Source organism: Thalia democratica, chromosome 3, assembly GCF_965202585.1.
Source record: "Thalia democratica chromosome 3, ktThaDemo2.hap1.1, whole genome shotgun sequence".
In the NCBI taxonomy this organism is placed as follows: Eukaryota; Metazoa; Chordata; class Thaliacea; order Salpida; family Salpidae; genus Thalia; species Thalia democratica.
The window spans coordinates 38,431,789-38,454,047 of NC_139167.1; the positions used below are offsets into that span (position 1 = coordinate 38,431,789).

Here is a 22,259-nt window from a genome sequence, read left to right on the forward strand (position 1 = left end):
ACCAATTTTATCAGTTATTATATTACAGGTAGCAAAATCCAAGTAATTTGAAAAATTTCATTTGTTTATTCCAGATTACTTAGGGAAATTACCTTTTTTCTTTTTGTTTTCGCAATAGCTTTACACTAAGTAAATACATTTAAAATTAGAACAAATTTAAAATTTATTCTAATAAGTAATAACTACATATAAAACTAAAGTTGTGTTGATAGTGGTACATTCTACATATTTCTAAAATTCTTGTAAAAGTTTGCTTTTAGACTTAATAATTACCCTTTTCAGAGGCGTGTCTAGGCTTTTTTAAATAAGGTAGCATTTTGTTTTTTGCTAAATAAATGAATATTTTTATAGTATGTACCTATTTATAAAACATTTTTTTAAATGATGTACATATATATTTAATTTTTTTAGAATTCATTTATTATAATGTAAATTGTTATTTGTAAAATTAAAATAAAACTATTAATAATGCATTATAGTCAATTATCTATAATTATCTTTTTCAACATGTTTTACAAGTACAGTAACCTCTCGCTTATTTACGCACATTGTGTCCACAGAAAAAGTGCGTAAAGATATGAGAGATCGTAAAGAAACGAGAGGTACCAAATATACTCACTATAATGGCTGTTTTTTAATATTGCTTCTAGTTAAAAGCAGACTGGGCACTTTCCCACTTTTAACTATTTGTTTACTTCATTTATAAATATGAAAACAACAGATAAAACTATACATATATTAAAAAAAGGATTTGAATTTCTATAAAATAATAATAATACGAGTAGAAATAATTTTACTTTTTTAATAATAAGTAGAAATTATCTTTATCCTTATTTATATGTGACATTTATATTCTATTCTACTTTGCAAATTCAATTTATAATTAAGCATTTCTTTACAATTATAAAATGGTGTTTATTAATATATAGGGCAAGACTGCTGTATTATTTCTTTGTGTTTTAAACTCTCATTATTTCATTATACTTTCATTATTAAACACAGTCATGTTTATTTCAAAATTTTGATTTAATCTCTTATTCTTAACAAAATTTCTGATATACTGAGGTATAACTAAATGTTTATCAATCAGTCAAGGAACATAAATTTACAAAGTCTAAAGATATAGAGAGGTGTGTTAGCATTCAAAAACATATTTTAATTTAGAAATATACATTAAACCTGATTTGTGCAATATTTAAAAAAATTAAAATTTTTATATTCTGAATTTTATAGAATTCTGAAATGCGTAACTAAACGAGAGTGCGTAACGTCACGAGTGCGTAAAGATCCGAGAGGTTACTGTAGTGTTGAATTGAGTAAGCTTATTAGTACATTACATATGCAAAAGCTGCATTTAACTAATTTAGTTTAGAGCAAAGTCTCCAAAACTTGTTTTCAAATGGCCCCCTTTGAAAAAATTAAAAAAGCTATGACTCCCTTCGACAATATTACTCATACTACCATTAAAGCACTTTTTCTTCTCTATATCTAAGACCTTTTTTTTGCTCTTCATCATCAACTCCATAATATCTAGTGTAAATTTTAAATTATGACCTCATGGCTCCCCTGTGGATCCTTCACTGCTCGTTGCCCTCCTTTGGCCTCTTTGCTGCTCGTGGCCCACTAAACATCTGTCATGGCCCCCAAGAGGGCCACTTGGCCCACTTTTGAAAACCCTGGCTTAGAGAATATTGTTAGTTTTCATCAATTATTGACTTGAATATAAAGCAAAACAAGCTATAAGTTTTAAAAAAGAACTTTGAAATCTTTTATAAACAAGTAATTCAATTAATTTAGAGATTTCTCGTATATTTAACATTTAATTGACTTTATGAAAACTTAATAAACTCTTAAGTTCTATAAAAGCGTGAAAAATGCAAAAGCAAGTTGTTATTTTAATACAAGAACTAATACAAATTTAATTTAATAACAATAAATAGATAACTAACTTAAGAATAGAGCTTAAAAACAAGATTAAATATTTTTTTAATATGTTAGTTTATTTTAAAACTTAAAGTTTCACTATCAAAAAAAAATTATTAGTTTTAACAATGATATTAGTAAACTATCTTTTAAAGGTAAAATCTTACAAAATAACTTACGCTACGTGCCAATTTAAAAAAAATGTTGAAACAACACTATAATAATATTAATGTCGTAGTTTGAATTGACATAGTCAGTTTGTATATAATTTAAGAATCAAAACCGGAAAGTCTAAGTTGAACAAAAAACAAGTTGTACTAAAAGATGTACAGGAATATACTTGAGTAAAAAATTATTTTCTTTTACTACGTATAAAAAGATAAATATATGTTTGTTTCAGATAAATGTAGGAAAGTTAAAGTAAAAAAACAGAGGAACTTTAACAACTATGTAGTTATAAGAAAAACTACGATATATAATTTTAAAATAAATAATAAACTACTTAAAAGTTTCGTTTTACAAATAAGTTCTCGAAATTTATAAGCTTTTTATTATACCATAAAAAAAATAAATTTTCAATAGTACCAGCTGTTTTAAAATTGCGCACATCAAATATGTAAAGCCTTTAAAAAATTATAACAAGATTTTGCACGTTGCAACAAAGCATTTTTAACATTTCTTTTTATTCAATGCTTAAAATTAAGAAAAGAATGCACAAGCGATTCTACTAAAACAAGTTTGAAAAATTTATTAAAAAACGTTTTGGTTGAATAGTTAAAACTTACATGTTTACTTTTTTTTTCCGCAGTTGTACAGGAAACAAGAAACCAGCCTAAACATGTCCTTGGTTTTAGCTAGTAATTTTTTTTTTATACTTTATTTATTATATGTTTTGGTGAAACAAGTTGCGGGTAAGGTTTAGATTTGAAATGTTTAAAATAAATTGAAGTAATGCTGTATTATTTGCCTCATTTGTAAAATATTATAAACAAAAAATTTCAAAATTTAACTTCAGCTTTTTATCTAATTTTGTTACGTCATAAATTGCCTAGTTAGAACTTCATAAATGTGCTTGATGTTTTAAAAAATACTTATATGCTTAATATTATATTTTTAATGTTTTTCTATATATAAAGTATTTTAATCATATCTTTAGCGTTAATTGCATTTTCCTGTTCAACAACCTAATATTACAGCGTTATTAAACTATTTGTTAATAAACTTTAAGGCTTTTTTACTTATTCATGAATTTTTAAATATTAGTTGTATCTCTAAAGATAATGACAACTTAAAATTCCGCCAATTCAAGTTTAAAAAAATATATTTTAGAGATCATATCTCAAAAACCACATATTTAATAAGTTAAAAATCGTATGTAGATCTTATTAGTACATGTAGTTGTAGGTTAAATTCTACCTGCAGGATTGTAATTATATTGTCTACCCTGATTATATAAAAAACTTGATTAAACTGAAAACTATAAGTTGAAAACAGTCTATCTGATTTAACTATTAGATAGAACATAACCATGGTTACTGGTAGATAATGTACAGCCTGTAGACTGGACCTGGTCCGCCAAACAAAAATCAATGGCATTTGACGTATTTTCACTTTAAAAACTACATGCGGTGTACGATCGATAACCGAAAGTTTTTTTTGTGCACTAGGTCCTTAGACCAAACTATTTAATCGTTATTTTTATCGTTCAATAAACAACATATGTGCAAAACAATTAACATTGAGTTCTTTTTATAAAAATGTATTTCTATTTTTCCGTACAAAATATTACTTCTAATTTAGTAATAAAATAGTTTTGCGTTTATAAGTTTAAAAGAAAAAATAACTGTACAATTATCCGAAAATAACAAAGTTGGCTGAGACTTATATTCTAACAAGAATAGATAACAAAAGAATTATCTGATTAAAACTGAAAATCAACTAGAAGATATGCTTACCTCTATTGTATGTAAAAAAATATAAGAAAGAAAATGAAGTAAAATTTTACTTTTAAAACGTTTTTGTTTTTGATTATTATTAACTGAAACCGAGTCCGACTAAGTTTTAAATTCAAAAAAAAAAAGATCCGGTTATGGCTTGATCCTAATTTGTTTATCCGTTAGATCAGTAATAAAATGTTTTCAATTTTACTTAACTTTGATTGTAAGACAAAAAAAAAACTAATGATGTCCATGTTTTCAAAAGCATGAACTTTTATACGTCTACTAATCATAGAACAAATAAATAGGCTAGCACTTTTTCAACTGTTCCAGTTAACGCCAATTATTATAAAATGAGGTTGCTTATTTAAAAATTAATGCAAAATTTACGTACAACTGTTTTTAAGACTAAACCTCGTATTTTAGTAAAGCTAGGTATCAGTTAAAGTTTTTTTTGACAAAAAAATCTTTTAAAATAGTATCCTCTGCTAACTGATACGTAGCTTTAATAAAATACGAGGTTAAACCTTAAAAACTGTTATACGTAGCGTAACTACAACTGTGACTGAAACAAAAACTGCGGCCCGCGAACTTATTTAATATTTTAAATGAAATGCATCCTCACTTATACGGCCGGGTCTAGTCAATGACTAGATTTAATTAATTCAGCTATAATAAATATTTCCACTTTGAAAGTGATATAAATCGTTTACGGTGTGATTTGTTTTTGTCAACTTAAATTCAAACTTCATCAAAGTTTTTTTTATTTTTTCTGATAAGTTTTTTGAATTTGTTAAAATAATACATTAAATTAAAAGAAAATCCTAGTGTGCGTTTTATTATATGCGTTGTTTAAAAAAAAAGTAGATTTTTTAAAGAAATAATAATGTTGTTTTTTTATCCAGCCAACGGCCGTAATTGCGAAAAAAGCTTGCCCAGAATGGCCGAATTATCGAGGATGCACAGTAATTCGTATAATCAAAACAAAATCTAATTGATAACAAAAAAAAAAAAAGATTTGAATACTGCAAATATTTAGCAAATTTTAGCTATTTTTAAACAAAACTTAGTTTTATGTTTGTGGTTAAATTAAAACAAATTAAAGATAATAAAAATTTTAATATTTTCTTTATTTAGTTTTTCAGTCTTTCAAAAGTATTTATTTATACCCTTTTTTGTTTGTAGACTGTCTCCATAAGTACAATAAAATTCATTTTAACTATAGTTAATACTAGACTTTAAATGATACAATCTGTTAGCAAACAATCCTTTTTATATAAGAATTCACAAAACTATTTTGTTTTAAAATGTTTAAAAACATATTACAAATTAAACAAAAATTATACAATTTCTATAAAATGTTTTGTCAATCAAAACGCTATGAAAAAATTACGATCCAAATCTAAAAAAAATATAGCAATATTATAAAAATAAAAATACATTTACTTGAATCATTATTAGCACAGTATAGGTCATGTGATCAAAATTAAATTGCACAATTTAAAAATTAAAAAAAAAACATTTGAAAAAGGTATTCTAAAAAAATACAGAAAGAATAAAATCACATAAGGAACTATAAAAGATATTTCAAAATAATGCATAATACTATGAAAAACTTTCGCCATTATCTTCAGATATATTTTCTTGTGATATAGAGGTGTAACCTGTTAGTTAAAACAAAACTAAATAATCATAAAACACAGGTTCTATTGAAGCTTTCAAATAAATGTTGGCGTTTTCTGACAGAATACAAAATACAGATGTAATAATTGATCAGCGTTAACTAAAATTTCAAGTAAAGTTCAAAGTTGTTTAAAATGAAATAGTAACCTCTGCTTTTATTGAAGGGAACAATCCAGTTGTTTTTAAACATTTCTTCGATTTCTTCCAATTGTTTTCCTTTGGTTTCAGGGAGAAAGAAAAACAGAAAGGTGAAGCCGGAAGCTGCCAGGCAAGCGTACAACAAAAATGCACCTAAAATAAATAAGTCTTTTTTAAACTCTAAGAATTTTCATTAATGTTTTTTTTAGTTAACAAAAAGGATACATTGCTACTATTTTTATACTATATTAAATGAATCTAAGTGATGCATGTGTATCTGCTAAAACTAGATGCTTGATTTATTTTATAGACTTTTTTAAACAAAGAATTTTCACTGAAGCAAAAAACTTACTGTACGAAAACCTTCATTATTACTACGTCATAACAATTATAAAACTTTCCCAATTCTAAATTTCTGTTAAACACTGTTAATAAACTTTAGCTTTACTGATGAGTATATGAGGTAATATATCTCATATACGAAACGATCGTATAAACTTATTGTTTTTTATATAACCAAATAAATAAATATATACATATTATGTAAAAAATTATCAAGTCTTTTAAAGAACTCGTTTAAAATATAATGTCACAAAACATCTAAATGAAAATAGTACTTTGATGTACGCTTATTTAACAATAGTTTGTTTGGTAACATTAACAAAAACATAATTATTTTTTTTTACAAAAACGAATTTTAATAAAACTAAAAATAATTCATAAAACTTTTGCAAAAACAATATTACGGAATTAGTTGCGTAAAATTTAACAGTTTACAATGTTGGGAAGCATCCTTATTACCTAAAATTTGCTAAAAACCCACAAACAAGTGAAAATTTAAAATACAAAACACCACCTTGATAGGTGAGGGACTGCGTGATGTTGAGAAAGGTCAGCGAAACGACCATGTTCGACACCCAGTTGACCGCGGTGCTGCACGACGTGGCCGCGTCCCGGGACCACTGCGGGTATATCTCGGAATTTATCGTCCACGGCATCGGCCCCATGCCTGAACATTTTATTTTAAATTATTAAGTTAAAAATTACACAGGTTTGATTAGAAAAGTAAGTTGTTTCTAATTATCTACTACCGTTTTTTTTATGTGAATTACAATATTATTTCCTCCCTATGATTATATTACCACAGTTGAAAACTTTTAAAAACCAGTCCAAACATTATATTTAATTTTTTTTTAGACTTCAACAGCAAACTTGTAGAATTCAAAAAATAGTTTAAGTTTTAGCTTTCTTTTGGAATAACAAACATACGTCTTATTGACAGACAAGCAACAAACCGGGTGCAAAGGAGGCGAGGTATAATATCATGCCGACAAGCGCCATCCACGAATACTGGGTGGGACAGTAGTTGTATGCAAAATACTCTTTTGTTGATGAACACAATCCACTTGCTGCTGACTGATAAAAAACATTCAAATTAAAAAATAGTAATTTAAACCTAATAAAATAATTAAACACATCTTTTATTTTTAAGAAATATCGATTTTTAATTTACAATTTACATATATTACACCTTTGTTTATTTTAATAAGCAGCTTTGGTTATCACCAGTTATCTAATGGATACTTGTTAGACTTAGTTTTTTAATGCAAACAAATAAAGAACACAGTTGTTGTATAAACTACATTTTGCAAACTGACTTGTGAATCAGTGCTATTAACGGGGTAGCACCAGGAATTTTCAATTGTTTTGTTTTGTGGGAACTCAACGTAGCAAAACCCACAATCAGGATTTTGCATGCAGCCGGAACAATAACTGGTAAAATAAAATAAAAATGATAACAGCGCAAAACAACTGGCATAATTCTTTTTTGAGATATCAAAAAACATGTACAAAGGTTGCTTCTATGAATTTAGTTACATTAAAAGTTTATTTATATTGTATATATAAAAGCAAACAAACAAATAAACTATAACCTGATTATCGTTGTAATTGACAACAGTCGTAAAAAATTAGTATTTAATATTTATTTTGGCACCTTACTTTTTAATAAAGATTAAAAGTATGTTACTAATGGGTTGCATAACGTTAACTGTAAGATGTGTTTCAAAGCTTTATGACATGGTATAGATAAAAGTTAAAAAACAAAAATATTACAATATAATAGGAATATGAACTGTATCTTAAAACAACGATCTGACATTGATGTAGTAAAATAAAATAAAAAACAACTTGAACTGATGGCAGTCATCTTGCTTTGAAACTGACGAGTTGTTCAGAACTTTAGGCGAATAAACCGTTGAAAGAAGAAATCCCAAAGATAAAAACAATAGTGACAAAATGACACCTAAAATTTATTTGTAAAAAGTTTTGAAATTTTTTCGTTGATAAAAAATGAAATATAACTTTAATAACTGTTTGTTATTTTAGTTTTTCGTATTAAATTGAAAGGACATAAGTTAAAAGGGAAAATTATCTTTTATTAGTTTAAAAAAATATATATATCTTTTTCATATTTAATGTTTACTTTACGCAAAAATAAAAAGAAAATACAATAAAAAACTATAAAGTTTTTGCCATTAACTAATTTTTTCTATCAGTTAACCAGTACATCTTAAAATTTCTCAAAAAAAAAAACTCTTAACAATATTTGTTTCGCACAGTTAAATTAAACAATATTTTTTTTTGCTACAGTAACCCACGACAACTAATTATTTTATACACTTTCGAACGAACTAAACTCATCTTAGTAAAATTAAAGCTCGATGTAAGCATTTAAACACAGAAAATTGAAACAAAGTTAGATGCTTAAATTGATAAAATAATAAATAAAACCTTAGTTTTATCAAATTTTTTAAAGGTATTTCTACAATTTCAATAACCTAATTTAGTTGAAGTTGTGTTGCACTATCTATACAAAACCCAAAAAAATGTACTACTTTTATTAAAAAACTTTAGTAACAGTTAATAAATTATTTGTTGCTGATTTGCTAAACAGTTGCTATACTTTTAAACAAAAACATCAAAATGCATTAATTTAAATTTATCCACTGATAGTCTAATGCTAAAGGTAACTAGTTTTCGCTGACAGTACAGGTAAGAAAAATTCCATAAATAACACTGAATTTAAGCTGTATTGAGCCTGTACAACTTAGGACTTTCTATACAACATGTCGCTTGAGAATTGTAACATAATAATGGTAGACTAAAAATGTATAGAGGATAAAAAAAAATTGTAGTAAAAAAATTATCGAACAAGAAGTAATACTTGGTAAAGCATTAATTGTTCACACAATAGAATACACAACGACATACTCTTAAAAAACACACCTTACTAAGCTTTAACCTCTACAAAGCAGTTAACAGATTACATTTTAAAAAAGTCAACCAAAATCTTGCAAACGAGTACCTGCCAGGCTGACGAGCGTCAGGGACCTCCTGCCCGCCTTTTCAACCAGGTACACCCCGACGATGGTGAACAGGAAGTTGACGAACGAGGTGACGGCCGCCAGCCAGATCGCCGTCTCGTTGCTTCTCACCCCCGACATCTGTATGATGGTGGCCGAGTAGTACCTGATGGCGAAATTACATTTCAGCTTTTAATAAAGTTGTGACTGTGTTTGGAGCATTTTTTTACTTGATAAACATTAAACTTGAAATTGAATTATTTATGTTTTCAAATTTTTATATACAATAAGTATTCCATCTAAAGATAACTACTTAAATTAGAATACACATTTGGGTATACAAATGCTAAATTTCATAATTTATTTAAATTTCAGCTTAAAAATAATATAGAAATGGTCATAAGACCTTTTTATTAGGACAGCGTAAAATTTTGATAGATACAAAGTGTTTAACATGAATAGGTTTTTTGGAATATTTTTTTAAAATTAAGGAGAAATTGAAAGCTAAATTAAGGTGAAAATGAAGGTTACTTAAAAAAAGCCAATAGCTAACACCAAAACAGTAATATATATATATATATGAAGTTTTTACACAACTCAAAAAAATATTATTCAAATTCTTTGTACAAAAATCAACTTTAAATAAGTTATAATAACATAATTAATCGATTTTTTTATGAAACTTGAAGAGGTCTTTCAAAATATTTTTCATAATTTCAAATCTAATTTTAAAAATTCAATAACTTTTAAACTTATTAACAGTAAGTGTAGTTTATAACTTAAAAATACTCAGAGAAATAACGTTTGAACTTTTTGTAAAATAAGAAAAAAACAAGCTATATAGACATAATTTAATAACTTTATTTCGATAGTTCAACAATTTAGCAAATTGTTTTTTTATAAAGTGTATATACTTTTTATTTAAATTAAAATAGAGGTACAAACAGAATCAACATGTTTTAATAAATAAAACTAATTGTTTAAAATAACTATATGTAGAGAAAGAATAACAGAGAATTAATGGACTTCAAATAAAAAAAAATAAATTTTACTTAAAATATAGAAAAATACAGGATCACTTAAATTTTAAAAGAATGCCAATTAAGCTAATCAGACTTCTTTTTTTTAAACTTTAATAACTTATAAAATCTAAAACTAAATACTGCATTTTGTTTAGCGAAAAAAAAAATAATAAAATGTATTTACTGAGCTTTAGAATATATAAGTAGTCAAGATTAAAAAATTACTTAAAGACAAAAACAAATTTATCAATTTTAAATAAATTAAAACATAGCTTAAGCTAATCTATTTATTCAACAAATCTAAAACTGCTTTTAGTAAAAATGAGGTTATAAAACTTTGCTTAATTGTAAATAGCGGTAGGAAGATTTAATATTCTTAAATTTTAAGTAAAAAAAAAGTGCTAATTTATTTCTTTGAAAACAATAAAAAAATTTCATCTACAAGAATTTTTACTTCAAAAAAACTTGCGAACTCAGTAAAATTAAACGTAAGTTCACAATACTTCAAATCTTATTTTTTTATTTAAGAATTAAAGATAACTTTTGTATAAATAAAAAAAACTGACATGACGGTATTAATTCCGGATAATTGCTGGACAAGCTGTAGGACGCATCCAACTAAAAGAGCCCTTCTAACAGTGCTGTCTTTTAACAACGTCAACAATGTGACAACATCTGTTTTATGTTGTAACAATATACCTTTGTTAAATTATGATCTTTCATTAAAGTTATAGTTTCATTAAAACTTTCTTGTATATACCTTTTATAGTCAACATTGATTTATGTAAAGGCTTTCGTTCGTGACTTTTAAAATCATGACTAATTATTACATTACGTTAAGCCTACGCTATATAAAAACATTTACACAACAACAATAACAATAATTTGATTTACTTTGGTTGCTTGTACTCGCTTCAACACTTTTTATTTTTTCCACTTCGTTTTTAGCGCTTTTACTGGACCCAGATATCTGTTGAAAATTTTAATTTTTTATCACACATCTCAGCTTTTACATCTGTTTTTTATGCTGAAACTAATTAGTTATATATAAAACTATTTATCCTTCTAGTAGAAAAAAAAAATCCTATTAGTAAATTGAAACAATAAATTTAATATTTTCAACTAGAAATAATGTTTAAAATACTTTGCAAGTAGTAAATATGTTATGTTGTTATAAAATTTAAGGAAATGATTAATTCTAATATAATAAAGTCTAAGTTAAGCTAAACTTTTAAAGAGAACAATTTATCTATTAATAAAAAATTGTATTCAATCGTTACATATAAATATTATGAAGTATTCTTTTATGTTATATTTTAGTTCTAGTTAAAAACGATGGCATATTAAAACTACTAATGTTTAGCTTTTTCAGCAAAGTCTCAACAAGTAAAGTACAACAAAACTAAAACTTCTTATAATAGAACATTTTGAAATTTACAAAATTAGTAATTTGCCAGTAGCTTATATCTACTAACAATGTCTGCAAATTATACATATTAGATTTTTAAATTCTTTTTTAAACTTGAAACTTTTATGTTTTGAATTCAGGTTTTAGCTAGTATTTAATACTTTGTAGTAAATGTATTTGTATCAACTAGTTAATTTAAGTTTAAAATAAAAGTTTCTACAAGATTAAGCTACTTTCAAGTTTATTAAATAGATTGAACACTATTATTAGCTTTATACTTGATACCACTTTAGCTTAAGTTCTTACCTAGGATAAATTTAAATCTTAATAATTTTGATTATCCTCAATCACAATCAATGTCATGTTTTTTATTACGTTTTTTTGAAAGAAATTTAATATTACTTAATTTTCATATCTAAATTACTTATTTTTTCAAACTTTAAATTTTATATGTAGAATTTTTTATTTATTTAATAGTTAAAGAACCTGAGAAGCTAAAAATACATTTTATAATAGTTATTTTTTAAATGTGCACAGTAGTATACCATCAAATAAAAAACAGGTACTCAGTAGATTACAGCCAAAATGTTAGCTTTATCAAAATATACTCTTTCATAGTACAATTCAAATAATTAATAGAAAATAACTTAACAATTAGTTTAAAAATTAACCTAACACTTGTACAAATATAAAAACCTGTTTAAAAGTTTTAATTTCTCATAAAACTTTATGTGCACAGTAAATAAATTTATATATATTTAGAGAAACATTGGGTAAGACAATCTAGCTACTTTGATTAAAAAGTAATTTTAAACATTAGGCCTTTTTTTTTAGTTGAAGTTATAGTATTCATTATTTTTGAATTTAACTTGTGAAAGTATTTTTATTTGAACAAAGCAAACAAGTTTTAAAACTTTTTGTACCTCTTATATGCAAAATGAATTAAATTGCTAAACAGCTTAAACTAGTTTATGTTTTACTCAGAAGTTTTAATAACTTTAATTAATAATTAAAACAAAACTAATGCTTAATTAAGCAATAGGTATTAAAACAATAAAACTTTGAACAGAACAGCTTGGGCCTTTTCAACTTTGCCTTTACTTATAAGCCACCGAGGACTTTCGGGTAGAAACATAAAACCGACGAGCTGCACAAAAGCTGGGACAGCAGCAAGTCCGAGCATGTATCTGAGTAAACTTGAAATTAGTTCACTGTACTTAGTTTAAAAAAAACACAATAATATTTTCAAATAAACTTAAGGTAATAAAGAATTCAATACTCTCATCATATTTTTGTACGCATACTATATCAATTGTATATTGAAATATAAGGTACCTCCAACCGTTTTTAACGTTGCTGCTGAAAAACCCATCAATACAGCTCGCTACAAACTGTCCGAATGTTATCATTACGTTGTTGAAAGTTACTAACTTTCCTCTGATATCGGCTGGAGATATTTCAGCTATATAAATCGGTGCTGTCATAGAAGCTATTCCTAAAACAAAATTAAAATTTGATACGTATCTTTAAAAGTTTTAGCATAACTTACTTGTATCAAAAACTTATATTATTTAAGATATTTAAAGCTGCTTTGAAAAGAAACTAAAAAGTAAACTCTGTTTTTAGTTTAGTTATAAAATACTACAGTTAAACTTTATAGAAAAAATTTGTAAAAAACATCTATCTAGTAAAAAAACAATTATTATAAACACACCTATACCAGCACCAACAACAGCTCTTCCGGCAAGCAACGTTTCTTTGCTTTGTGCAAGTGCAAGAATCAAAGAACCGCTCACAAAAATGACACTTCCAATTAGCATTGCGCCTTTTCTACCCAGCACACTGTTGATAACTCCAGATATGAGTGCAAACAAAGCTGCTGTTCCTATTGTTACAGATATTATTAGTTCCTGCAAGTATAAAAGTATTTGATTTAGAAAAATATACTTTTATTAAACTATAGATTTTAATTTTAATATTTAAACATACTTGTATTTTATTTTACAACAAGTTTTTCAGAAAGAAATGAAGTTCTTATGTAATATATTGTTTAAAAATAAAATATTCAAAGCTTGTATAAACAAAATCTTTTATTATATTATGTTTTAAGTACATACTAAAATTTTTTTTACAAAGTCGCCTAAAACCACCTTCAAAAAGTTTTACTAGAAAATAATTCTAAGTTTGTTTATTACTTAACTAATATTGTTTGAATTTAAAACTTGACCTGCCAAAAAGTTGACAAAGAAAACTGATCTTTTAATATGATCATGGCTCCACTGACTACCCCTGTGTCATATCCAAATAAAAAGCCTCCAATCGCAGTGAAAAATGTCAAAATATAAACGAAACTTCCTCGTTTATCCTGTAAATAGTTTTATAAATTTGGTATAAAACTTTTTTTTCAAAAATCTGAAAGTAAAAATGATAACAATAGTTTAAAAGTTATTTTACTAAAAAAGTTTTTATATACAATTAACAATATTGATAACTGAAAACAATTTGTTTTAATTTTAACAATACAGAAAAAAATGATAATTATAAACAATGAAACAGTAAAACTGTTATATAATACAAAATGTGCAAATAATTGTTTAAAATAAAAGTCACATTCAAGATAAAAAAAATTATCTTGTAAACTTATTTTTACTAACTAGGGCAAAATACGTAACATAATTATAGTTGTTGTTCTACTTAAGAAAACAAAATTGACCAAGCTACTTCGAATAAAATTAAAGTCTATAAGTATAAAACTTATCAAAACTATTACTAATTATTCTTTATTTGATAAAAAGACTAAACAAGTTATCTTTTTTTTAATCAACTTTTTAACAAATATAGTGATCTTTTATGTAATCTATTTACTTTAGAAATATTAAGTAACAAACAAAAAAAAAACATTGATGTAGCTAGTATAGATCTTAAATTTTATTGTTCACAGTTATAGTTTAAAACAAAAACCTTAAGGAATTGATTTTTTAGGATTTGAATGCTTCTACAAACAACTTTGTATATTAAAACCTAGATTTATTGATGAAGAAACTGCTACGAAAGTTAATTTATCTTCTTGGCATATAATTATAGTACATCAAAACCTGAAATAGTTAGTTGGTTTTAACAACTTAATTCGGACAAGGGGAATGGTTGTGATTATTTGTGTAGGTCAGAAGTATTAAAATTATGGATGAATTTTTCAATATTTTTAATAAAGCTCATAACTTTATCAACTTTAAGATGGAAAAAGTAAATAATTATAAACTTGCTTTTTATATGTACAGGTTAAATAAAAAATAATAGAACTTTGACCTTGGTGTATAGAAAAAAATCTTTGCTGGTTGATATTTGAATTTTCAATTTTATTGTAGTTTAAAGATAAAAGTGAATATAATCAGAACTCTGTGTCACCGCGCACATAAAATTTGTTCCCCAGAGTTGTTACTAAATAAACTAAACCAGACCAAGTAACTACTAAACAAAATTGGTACCCTCAAGAAACAGTTAACCAAACAATAAATTTACATTTGAAAAATTTGGATAAAGGACAGACATTGGTACCTAAGAAAAGTGTGGTGATTATAGAACTCTCATTTTTAAATTAAAGTGCAGAAATTTTAGAAAAGAAACAAACAGAAAAGAAAAATTGATCAGAGCAATGTATTATGCATCATATCCAAGGATTTTCTTTAAGTCAAAACCAATAATAACACCAGGTGGTAAAGATCAGATATGCAATTTAAAAATAAAAGTACAATAATTTACCTATTCAGCTGCTTTTGTAAAGCAAGCTATATCAGATTGACAAAAAGACAACTAATAAAAATGATAAAAGAGCATGTCCCAAAGAGTGTAGAGAATTTTTGATATTCAGAAAAGAATGATAACATACCACTTAAAGTTCTATATGCTTCAAAACGTTTGTCTGTTTCAAAACATTCGGTAATAACTCAGCCTGTGCCTTAGTTATAATTTAAATATACTTAAAATAATTAAAAGTTGTAGTAACTTGTTTGATTTAAAAATAATAGAAGCTAATAGATGTTTTAAACTTTATGTAATGAAAAAAAAATAAAATTGAAGAAGTACAGTCAATTTAGATTATTAAAAGTCATTATAAAACTAATTTTCCTTCACACTGAATGTTAATTTTGATTTAAAGTTCTGTTAATACTATGGTTAAGTTTTTTATTTGTCACAATAATGTTTTTTATTGAAGCTAAATTAAATTATAATGATTAAAAAATTGGTTAGGATCTGAATACGTTTGTTGATTTTCTTAAATCAGCCTTTAGTTCCTGATTGAAGATTTTTTTTATGGTTTTTAATAATTATACACATAACTATTGGTTAAATTAAAATACATTTAAAATAAAGCTATAATATTGTTTTGGTGCATATAAAAATGATGTGTTTTATTTTTACCCAAAAAAAAGTATTTGAAAATGTAAGTAATTTGAAAATGTTTTTTTAAATAACATAATGAAAGAATAAACTATTGAAATAAAAATAAGTTAGTTCTGAAAAGTTGTTTTAGTAAAAAAAAATCATTAAAAAGAAAATATGAGCAGCAGTCATCAGAGACAAAGCCATGAATTGCATGTGTCATTAGACAAGCAAAAACTTGCTAACTTAAATTTAGAAAAAAAAAACCTGGGTATTAGTCTACTGAGAGTTTTGGTTTGATGATTAAAATGTTATGTTCAAAACTTGTTGTTACAGGGTGCCCACTGGCTTTTTAGAAACTTCTTCCAGGTCATCTGGTTCTCTTTCAGGTTTTGAAAAGTACAAGTTTTCTTTCAGGAAACTTAGATTTTAGGTAAAAAATATACGAGCGTGTACTTGGCTTGAATGGCTTTTTCGTTATTTTATTTTTTAATCAAACTTTAAAACCAATTATTTTCAATTTCTTTAATGCTAACTTGGAACTTTTTTTTAAATTCTAAAGAACGTTCTTTTGCTTAGCTTTTCACAATAATTTTCATCAAACTGGGGTTTTAGTTTTGTACGGGGGCCCCTTTGAAATTTTATGTTTTTTAGCATTTTTTACTTTGCAACGTTTTTCTCCAAAATTGATTTTTTTTTTGAATTTTTTTTATTATTAACATACTTGTAAAATTTAGTTTTAAGACAGTAATAATTTTTTTTTTCATTTTTTTTTTTTTATATAACATATGCTTAAATAAATTTTTCAGAAAAGTTCCAAATATGCATGGTTTTGGTTCTTTTTTTACATGGTTTTTTGGCAAAAGTAAATTATCCTTTAGATAATTTTTATTTTAAACAGACTTATATAATTAAGTTTTATAATTTTATTATATTTTTTGAAAACTTTTTATTTTTTTCAAAACTAAAACCCCAATTCAATAAAAATTATTTAAAAAAGCTAAGCAAAAGAACATTCTTTAGAATTAAAAAAAAAAGTTCCAAGTAAGCATTAAAGAAATTGAAAATAATTGGTTTTAAAGTTTGATTAAAAAACAAAATTACAAAAAAAGCTATTCAAGCCAAGTTCATGCTCGTAAAAAATATTAAATTTACCAAAAATTTAATATAATGCTACTTTAAATGTATATTTTAATTAAAAATCTGATTATATAACTGTCAATTCTTATCTAATCTAAGATTATTTCACATATTAAAATCATTCCAACTCCAGAGTTTTTTTATAGTATCAATTTTTAGTATCCTTGCTTAAATTTTCAAATTCCAGGTTGTTTAGGTTTTCCAGGATTCCAGGTTAAATGGCCACCCTATTGTTAACAACTTAAAATCACAGAAATAGATACAAATTATAAAGAAACTATTAACGTGTTAAATTGAAAAGCAATAGAAATATTTTAAATTTCCATAGCTTTTTAGAAAATCATAAAAAAAAGTTTCTGGATAGACTATGCAGCTTTATTCTATATTTTAAATAATATTAAATTAAGCTTGGATAAAATACAATTAGATTATATTAGTTGTAAGATAAAAAATATTTTAACTTGAAAAACCAACTGCAGCAAAAACTGTGATGATTTTTTTTACAGTAGAAAATTACTTTTGAAAACTTTCAAATATAAACAAGACGAAATATTTTAAAAAACTTTTTGAAATGGTCAAAACAGTTAAAGCTTTCGAAATTGATACTTACTTCATTACCATTTACGACCAGTCTTTCACCAGGTTCATTCATATTTTTGATAGTTCAGTTCAGTTGTTTATTGAGTAGCATCCTTTAGCAGCATTTCATTTGTAAAAAGTACCCAACATAAAACCAAGTTTTACTTCAGCTAAACTAGGAGTCCCTCAAATCAAGTGTTTTACAAAATTCATTTGTCCAACAAATTAATCTAGACTTGTTAGACAAATATTAGTAATTTTTACGCACAATGTTATTAAAACACTATGTTATTGTAAACTATGTTGTTTAAAACAAACAAAAAAGCTGAAAAAAAGTATTAGTTTAGATATATAATAAAAGAAAAAAAATTGCATTATGATTTAAAACTAAAAATTAGTCAAGAAGTTAGCAATTTTCTATCAGTCGCAACCAACTTATAAGAAAAAGGTCGTCAGCCGAAATAAACAGAAAAAAGTCATCCGTGGGCCATGTGTTTTTAAATATTCTAATTAATTAACAAAAAAAAATCATTATTGATCTATCAGATCAAGGATTCAAATCCGCATCTGGTCAGACTCATCCTTTTTTTGACTTTATCCGGTTCCAGTCAGATTCAAAGATTCTGATCCGGATCAAAAACTTAAAAAATATACCAAGATCCAAATGTTTAAAAAAAATTTAGTATTTTAATATAAACTTCAATATTTTATAAGTAAATAGAAAACTATATTAAAAATATACTTTGAAAGAAATATGTTAATATTAAATGTAAATCAATTCATAGTCCAATTCTGTTACTAATTGCTGTTAATGAATATATCAGGTTCGCATATATTTATAAGTCGTTTTTCATTGCTATAAATTAACAATTTTAAAAATTATGAAAACGCAAAAACAAACTTTACACGTGCTTATTATTGGAATGGATATTGTAATATGTTTACTTTGATGGAATTAATAAAAGCTTATTAATTAATTGACTAACTTAAACTTTGCTCTTTACCTTTTATTACAAACCAAAACATTTTATTCAATGTTTTAACTTGAAACAATTTTTTATACAACTAATTAAATAAGTCTTCGTATATACTTTTAAAACTATTGAACAGAGTTAGATAATTTTTAAAATCGGTAAGCCAGAATTGAAAGCATTTTATACATAAAAACTAAAAAGCCAGGTTTGTTCAACTTAGACTTTTGCATAACTGGTTATCTTAATTAAATTAAGTAAAGCATAACTGATGCTTGTAACAAGTGAAAAAAAAAATTGAACCTTTATTGACTTTTCGAAATTTATAAATTTATAGTTTAGCAAATAACTTTTAGTTAAGTTAAAAAAAAATTTAATAGAATTTGTTTTTTTGAAAAGTATATCAACAGAGGCTAATAAGTTGTAGTTTACAAGTTGTAAATTACAACACTTAAAAGAAGACCAAACAAAACATCAAAAAAACATAATAAAAAACTTATATAAGTGAACTCAAAAATGTATCCAGAACTAAATGAAATTTATTATACAGTAATCTTCCTTTATTCTACCAACATATGTTTCTGTGTGTCAACGAATCAACACACTTCAACTGGGTTCTGTAAAAAAATAATTACTGTAATGAGAGAATAGAAGCATAAAATAAAGTAGGTGTTCTATTCTCATTACAGTAATTATTTTTTTACAGAACCCAGTTGAAGTGTGTTGATTCGTTGACACACAGAAACATATTTTGGTAGAATAAAGGAAGATTACTGTATAATTTGTTTTTATTTATATTCCAGTGAAGTTACTTCACTAGGATTTTTTGTTAGCAAACAATTAAACCTATATTTTGAACAGTTAAACTAAATTTATAAATTTAAAAAACTTTTAATATGGTGTTGCAGGGACGTAGCTAGCTCGAAAAAATTAAGAATTTCCAAAACACAAAAAAAAAACAATAGGGACGACGCATGATGACGTAATAGGGGATACAGGGCAATTTATACAACCTCTCATGTTATTTTGCATTCCATTAAAGTATGCAACTATGTTAAACTTTATTAATAAATGAAATTAAGACTTAATATAAAATAATGACAACCATATACAAGGCAGTTTATGTTGTTACACACCAGTGGCATTGCATGGTATTTATGTTAGGAGCTGCAGAAAATAAAAAAACCCTAAATTTAAAACTTTTATTTTTAACTGTTTTAAGACCTAATTACATTAAAACTACATCAGTTTGTCAATGTAACAAAATATTTGTTAAAAAAAAGTTGAAGTATTTATTTAAAAAAATATTAATGTAAAGAATTACGTTTTCTTAATAGTTTTACTTGATAGTTATTTTTTTTAATTTAAACAAATCAGGCCCTGCTCGAGTTTCCTCTCCTCGAGTTGCTCCTGCTTGGGTTGCTCCTAATCGAATTACTCCTGCTCATTACCTGTTTTATTTTTTTCGCGTTGTAGTGAGTTTTTAAAAACGCAAGATCACAATTTTTAATTCACATTCTTTCCCATTTAAAAAATCTATAGATTTAAAAAAAATTTTTTTTTACAATGCATTGCTTTTTGAAAAGAAAAATCTGAGCTGAGTTAAATTTATAAATCTTAAATGTAATTAATTTGTTAAATTTCTTAGATACTACAAGTGCTAAAGAGTGTTTACATTTCAAAATTGTCTGTCAGGAGGGCAAAATTAAGTAAAGAAAATACTAAAGCTAAGAAAGCAGAGTCTTTTTCAGCAAAAGAATTGAAACAAAAGCGCGTTTTTTTTTTGGCCAATTTGCAAACGTTTCTGCAGTTTTAAAGAAATTTATCAAGCTAGTGCCTGTGGTGTTGGGTTCTTCGAAATTTATTTAGAGTTTAAAACTTATTTTTAAATGTGCATAAAATTAAATTTCTATAAATTTAGTTAATGCACTTTGTATCTAGTTAGAGAACTAGTAGGGGTTTTCTTGATTTATATTCAAGTTTATTTTAGTTCTCTGAAAAACTTAATACTAATTAAGACAAACTACAAAAAAGGTATCATTAAAAAAAAGTCTTATTCTTATCTAGAATTATGGACCTGATTCTAGGTTTTAGTCAACAAAATTTCTCGATTTAATGATGCAGAAACTGCTTATAGAAACTAGTTTAATTTTAACCAAATAGGCTATTTTTATGTTAGTTATGTTTATGTCTTAACTACGTGGTCTCCAGTAACTTACTAACTGACAGTTTTAGTTACAATTAGCTACAATTATAAGTTACAAAACTATTTCCTAAGTTATAAATAAAACACACTTTGAATAAATGCAATTTACTTTATTTTAAATAATAACTCTTAGTTCTGAAGAAAGAAACTATTAAATCACGACACAAATAAAATCTATAAAAAGTATTAACAATCGTAAAGTTATATAAAATACTAACATCAACTCCGCGATGTAGACGTTTTCTTGATTCTTAAAACTTGTGAACAAAACGTTGAACTTAATTGTAACTTAATCGTAACGCGGAATAAAGTAAGCAACTAAATAAGCAACTAACGCGTATTTGAAAGACAAACGCAAATATATACGCGTCGGAATGAAATTAACTACCTTGAGTTGTTTTGGGAATTGGTATAATCGTTTTGAGAAAGCTTATCATTAATATTATTGTTACAGAAAATTCCGTATTTATTCACACGCTTTAAAATAGGATAATGAAATGTTAATATCATTACATAATTACTAACAAGAACATATAAACAGTTTAGGGATGAGAAGATAAGGCAGAACTTGACAAGCTGAAAACTTTAGTTGAAAACAAAATACTTTTAACTTGTTTGATTTAAAAAAAAAGTTATAAACTGTTTTTTCAATTTAATCATTTTGTGTATAGTTTTATATTATAATTGAAACTGTTTGTTCAAGATAAAACACTTTTAATGGTAAGCTGATACTTTAACTTGAAACAAACTTTAGTCCTTAGTTTAATAGTTTATTACACATTTTCTTAATTTTTTTAGAATATATGCTTATAACTTTGTAAAACTATTTTATGTTATTTAAAGTTTTTTACTTTGAAACAATTTATCTTCTAATAAGCGGTGTTTGATAAGTTTTGTTTTAGATTGAATTCTATAAATGTCTTAATTTTAAGATAACCAAAAAATTTTATTTTACAAGTTGTTTTAACGATGAGAAATTATTGCTACAAAAGCAAATAGTATTCGTAGTTATTAAGACAGTAAATACTAAAGGTAACTTACAAAATAGTTTGCTGATGTTTTAAAACTTATAACAACTGTTTTTCTTAGTTGTTTTTTCATTACAATATCAAGTAAAATACTTATAATCATTACAATTAAATTTTAGTTTAAAATGAAGTTTTACAGATAACTTTTATTACTTAGCCTTTATGTAAAACTTTTATAAACTAAAACACTAATTCAATACGAAAACTATTCTAAAAATTAAAAAAAAAATTGTATACTGACAATGAAGATTATATGAATCAACTTTGATTTTTTATACTTAAGATAAAAAAAACAATTTTTTTTAAACTATTCTCATAAGAAATAAGCGCTATCATAAGCTTATGTTTTATTGAAGGTGTTTAAATCTTTTGTGCACAAAATAAATAACTGTTCAATAGTTTGACCGTCTTAGAATCAATTTAAAACTGATAGATTATTTATTAACATTTCAATTCTTTGCATTAATACAAATCCATAT

At 25.3% G+C, this 22,259-nt stretch overlaps 1 protein-coding gene across 1 annotated transcript; it reads right to left on the reverse strand.

Annotated features, from left to right (window-relative positions):
- Positions 1–5,326: 5,326 nt before the first annotated feature.
- On the reverse strand, positions 5,327–17,656 carry LOC145831234 (proton myo-inositol cotransporter-like). The gene is made up of 14 exons (XM_082938388.1): positions 17,607–17,656; positions 13,704–13,841; positions 13,191–13,386; positions 12,812–12,971; positions 12,537–12,663; positions 10,963–11,038; positions 10,635–10,743; positions 9,049–9,212; positions 7,872–7,986; positions 7,340–7,454; positions 6,977–7,097; positions 6,538–6,690; positions 5,691–5,834; positions 5,327–5,524 (listed from the first exon to the last, which is right to left on the reverse strand). The coding sequence occupies exons 1-14, from the start codon at positions 17,646–17,648 to the stop codon at positions 5,466–5,468; spliced, it is 1,719 nt and encodes a 572-aa protein (XP_082794514.1). The 5' UTR covers positions 17,649–17,656; the 3' UTR covers positions 5,327–5,465.
- Between the last annotated feature and the right edge of the window lie 4,603 nt (positions 17,657–22,259).

Excerpts from the sequence above, each read along its gene's own strand:
- LOC145831234 (XM_082938388.1), bottom strand. The coding sequence starts at position 17,648 with ATGAATGAACCTGGTGAAAGACTGGTCGTAAATGGTAATGAA. Across the intron at positions 11,039-12,536 it reads CCCAAGCTGTTCTGTTCAAA|ATATCTGGGTCCAGTAAAAG; the intron begins GTTTTATTGTTT and ends AATTTTCAACAG. Across the intron at positions 5,835-6,537 it reads GCAGTCCCTCACCTATCAAG|GTGCATTTTTGTTGTACGCT; the intron begins GTGGTGTTTTGT and ends TATTTATTTTAG.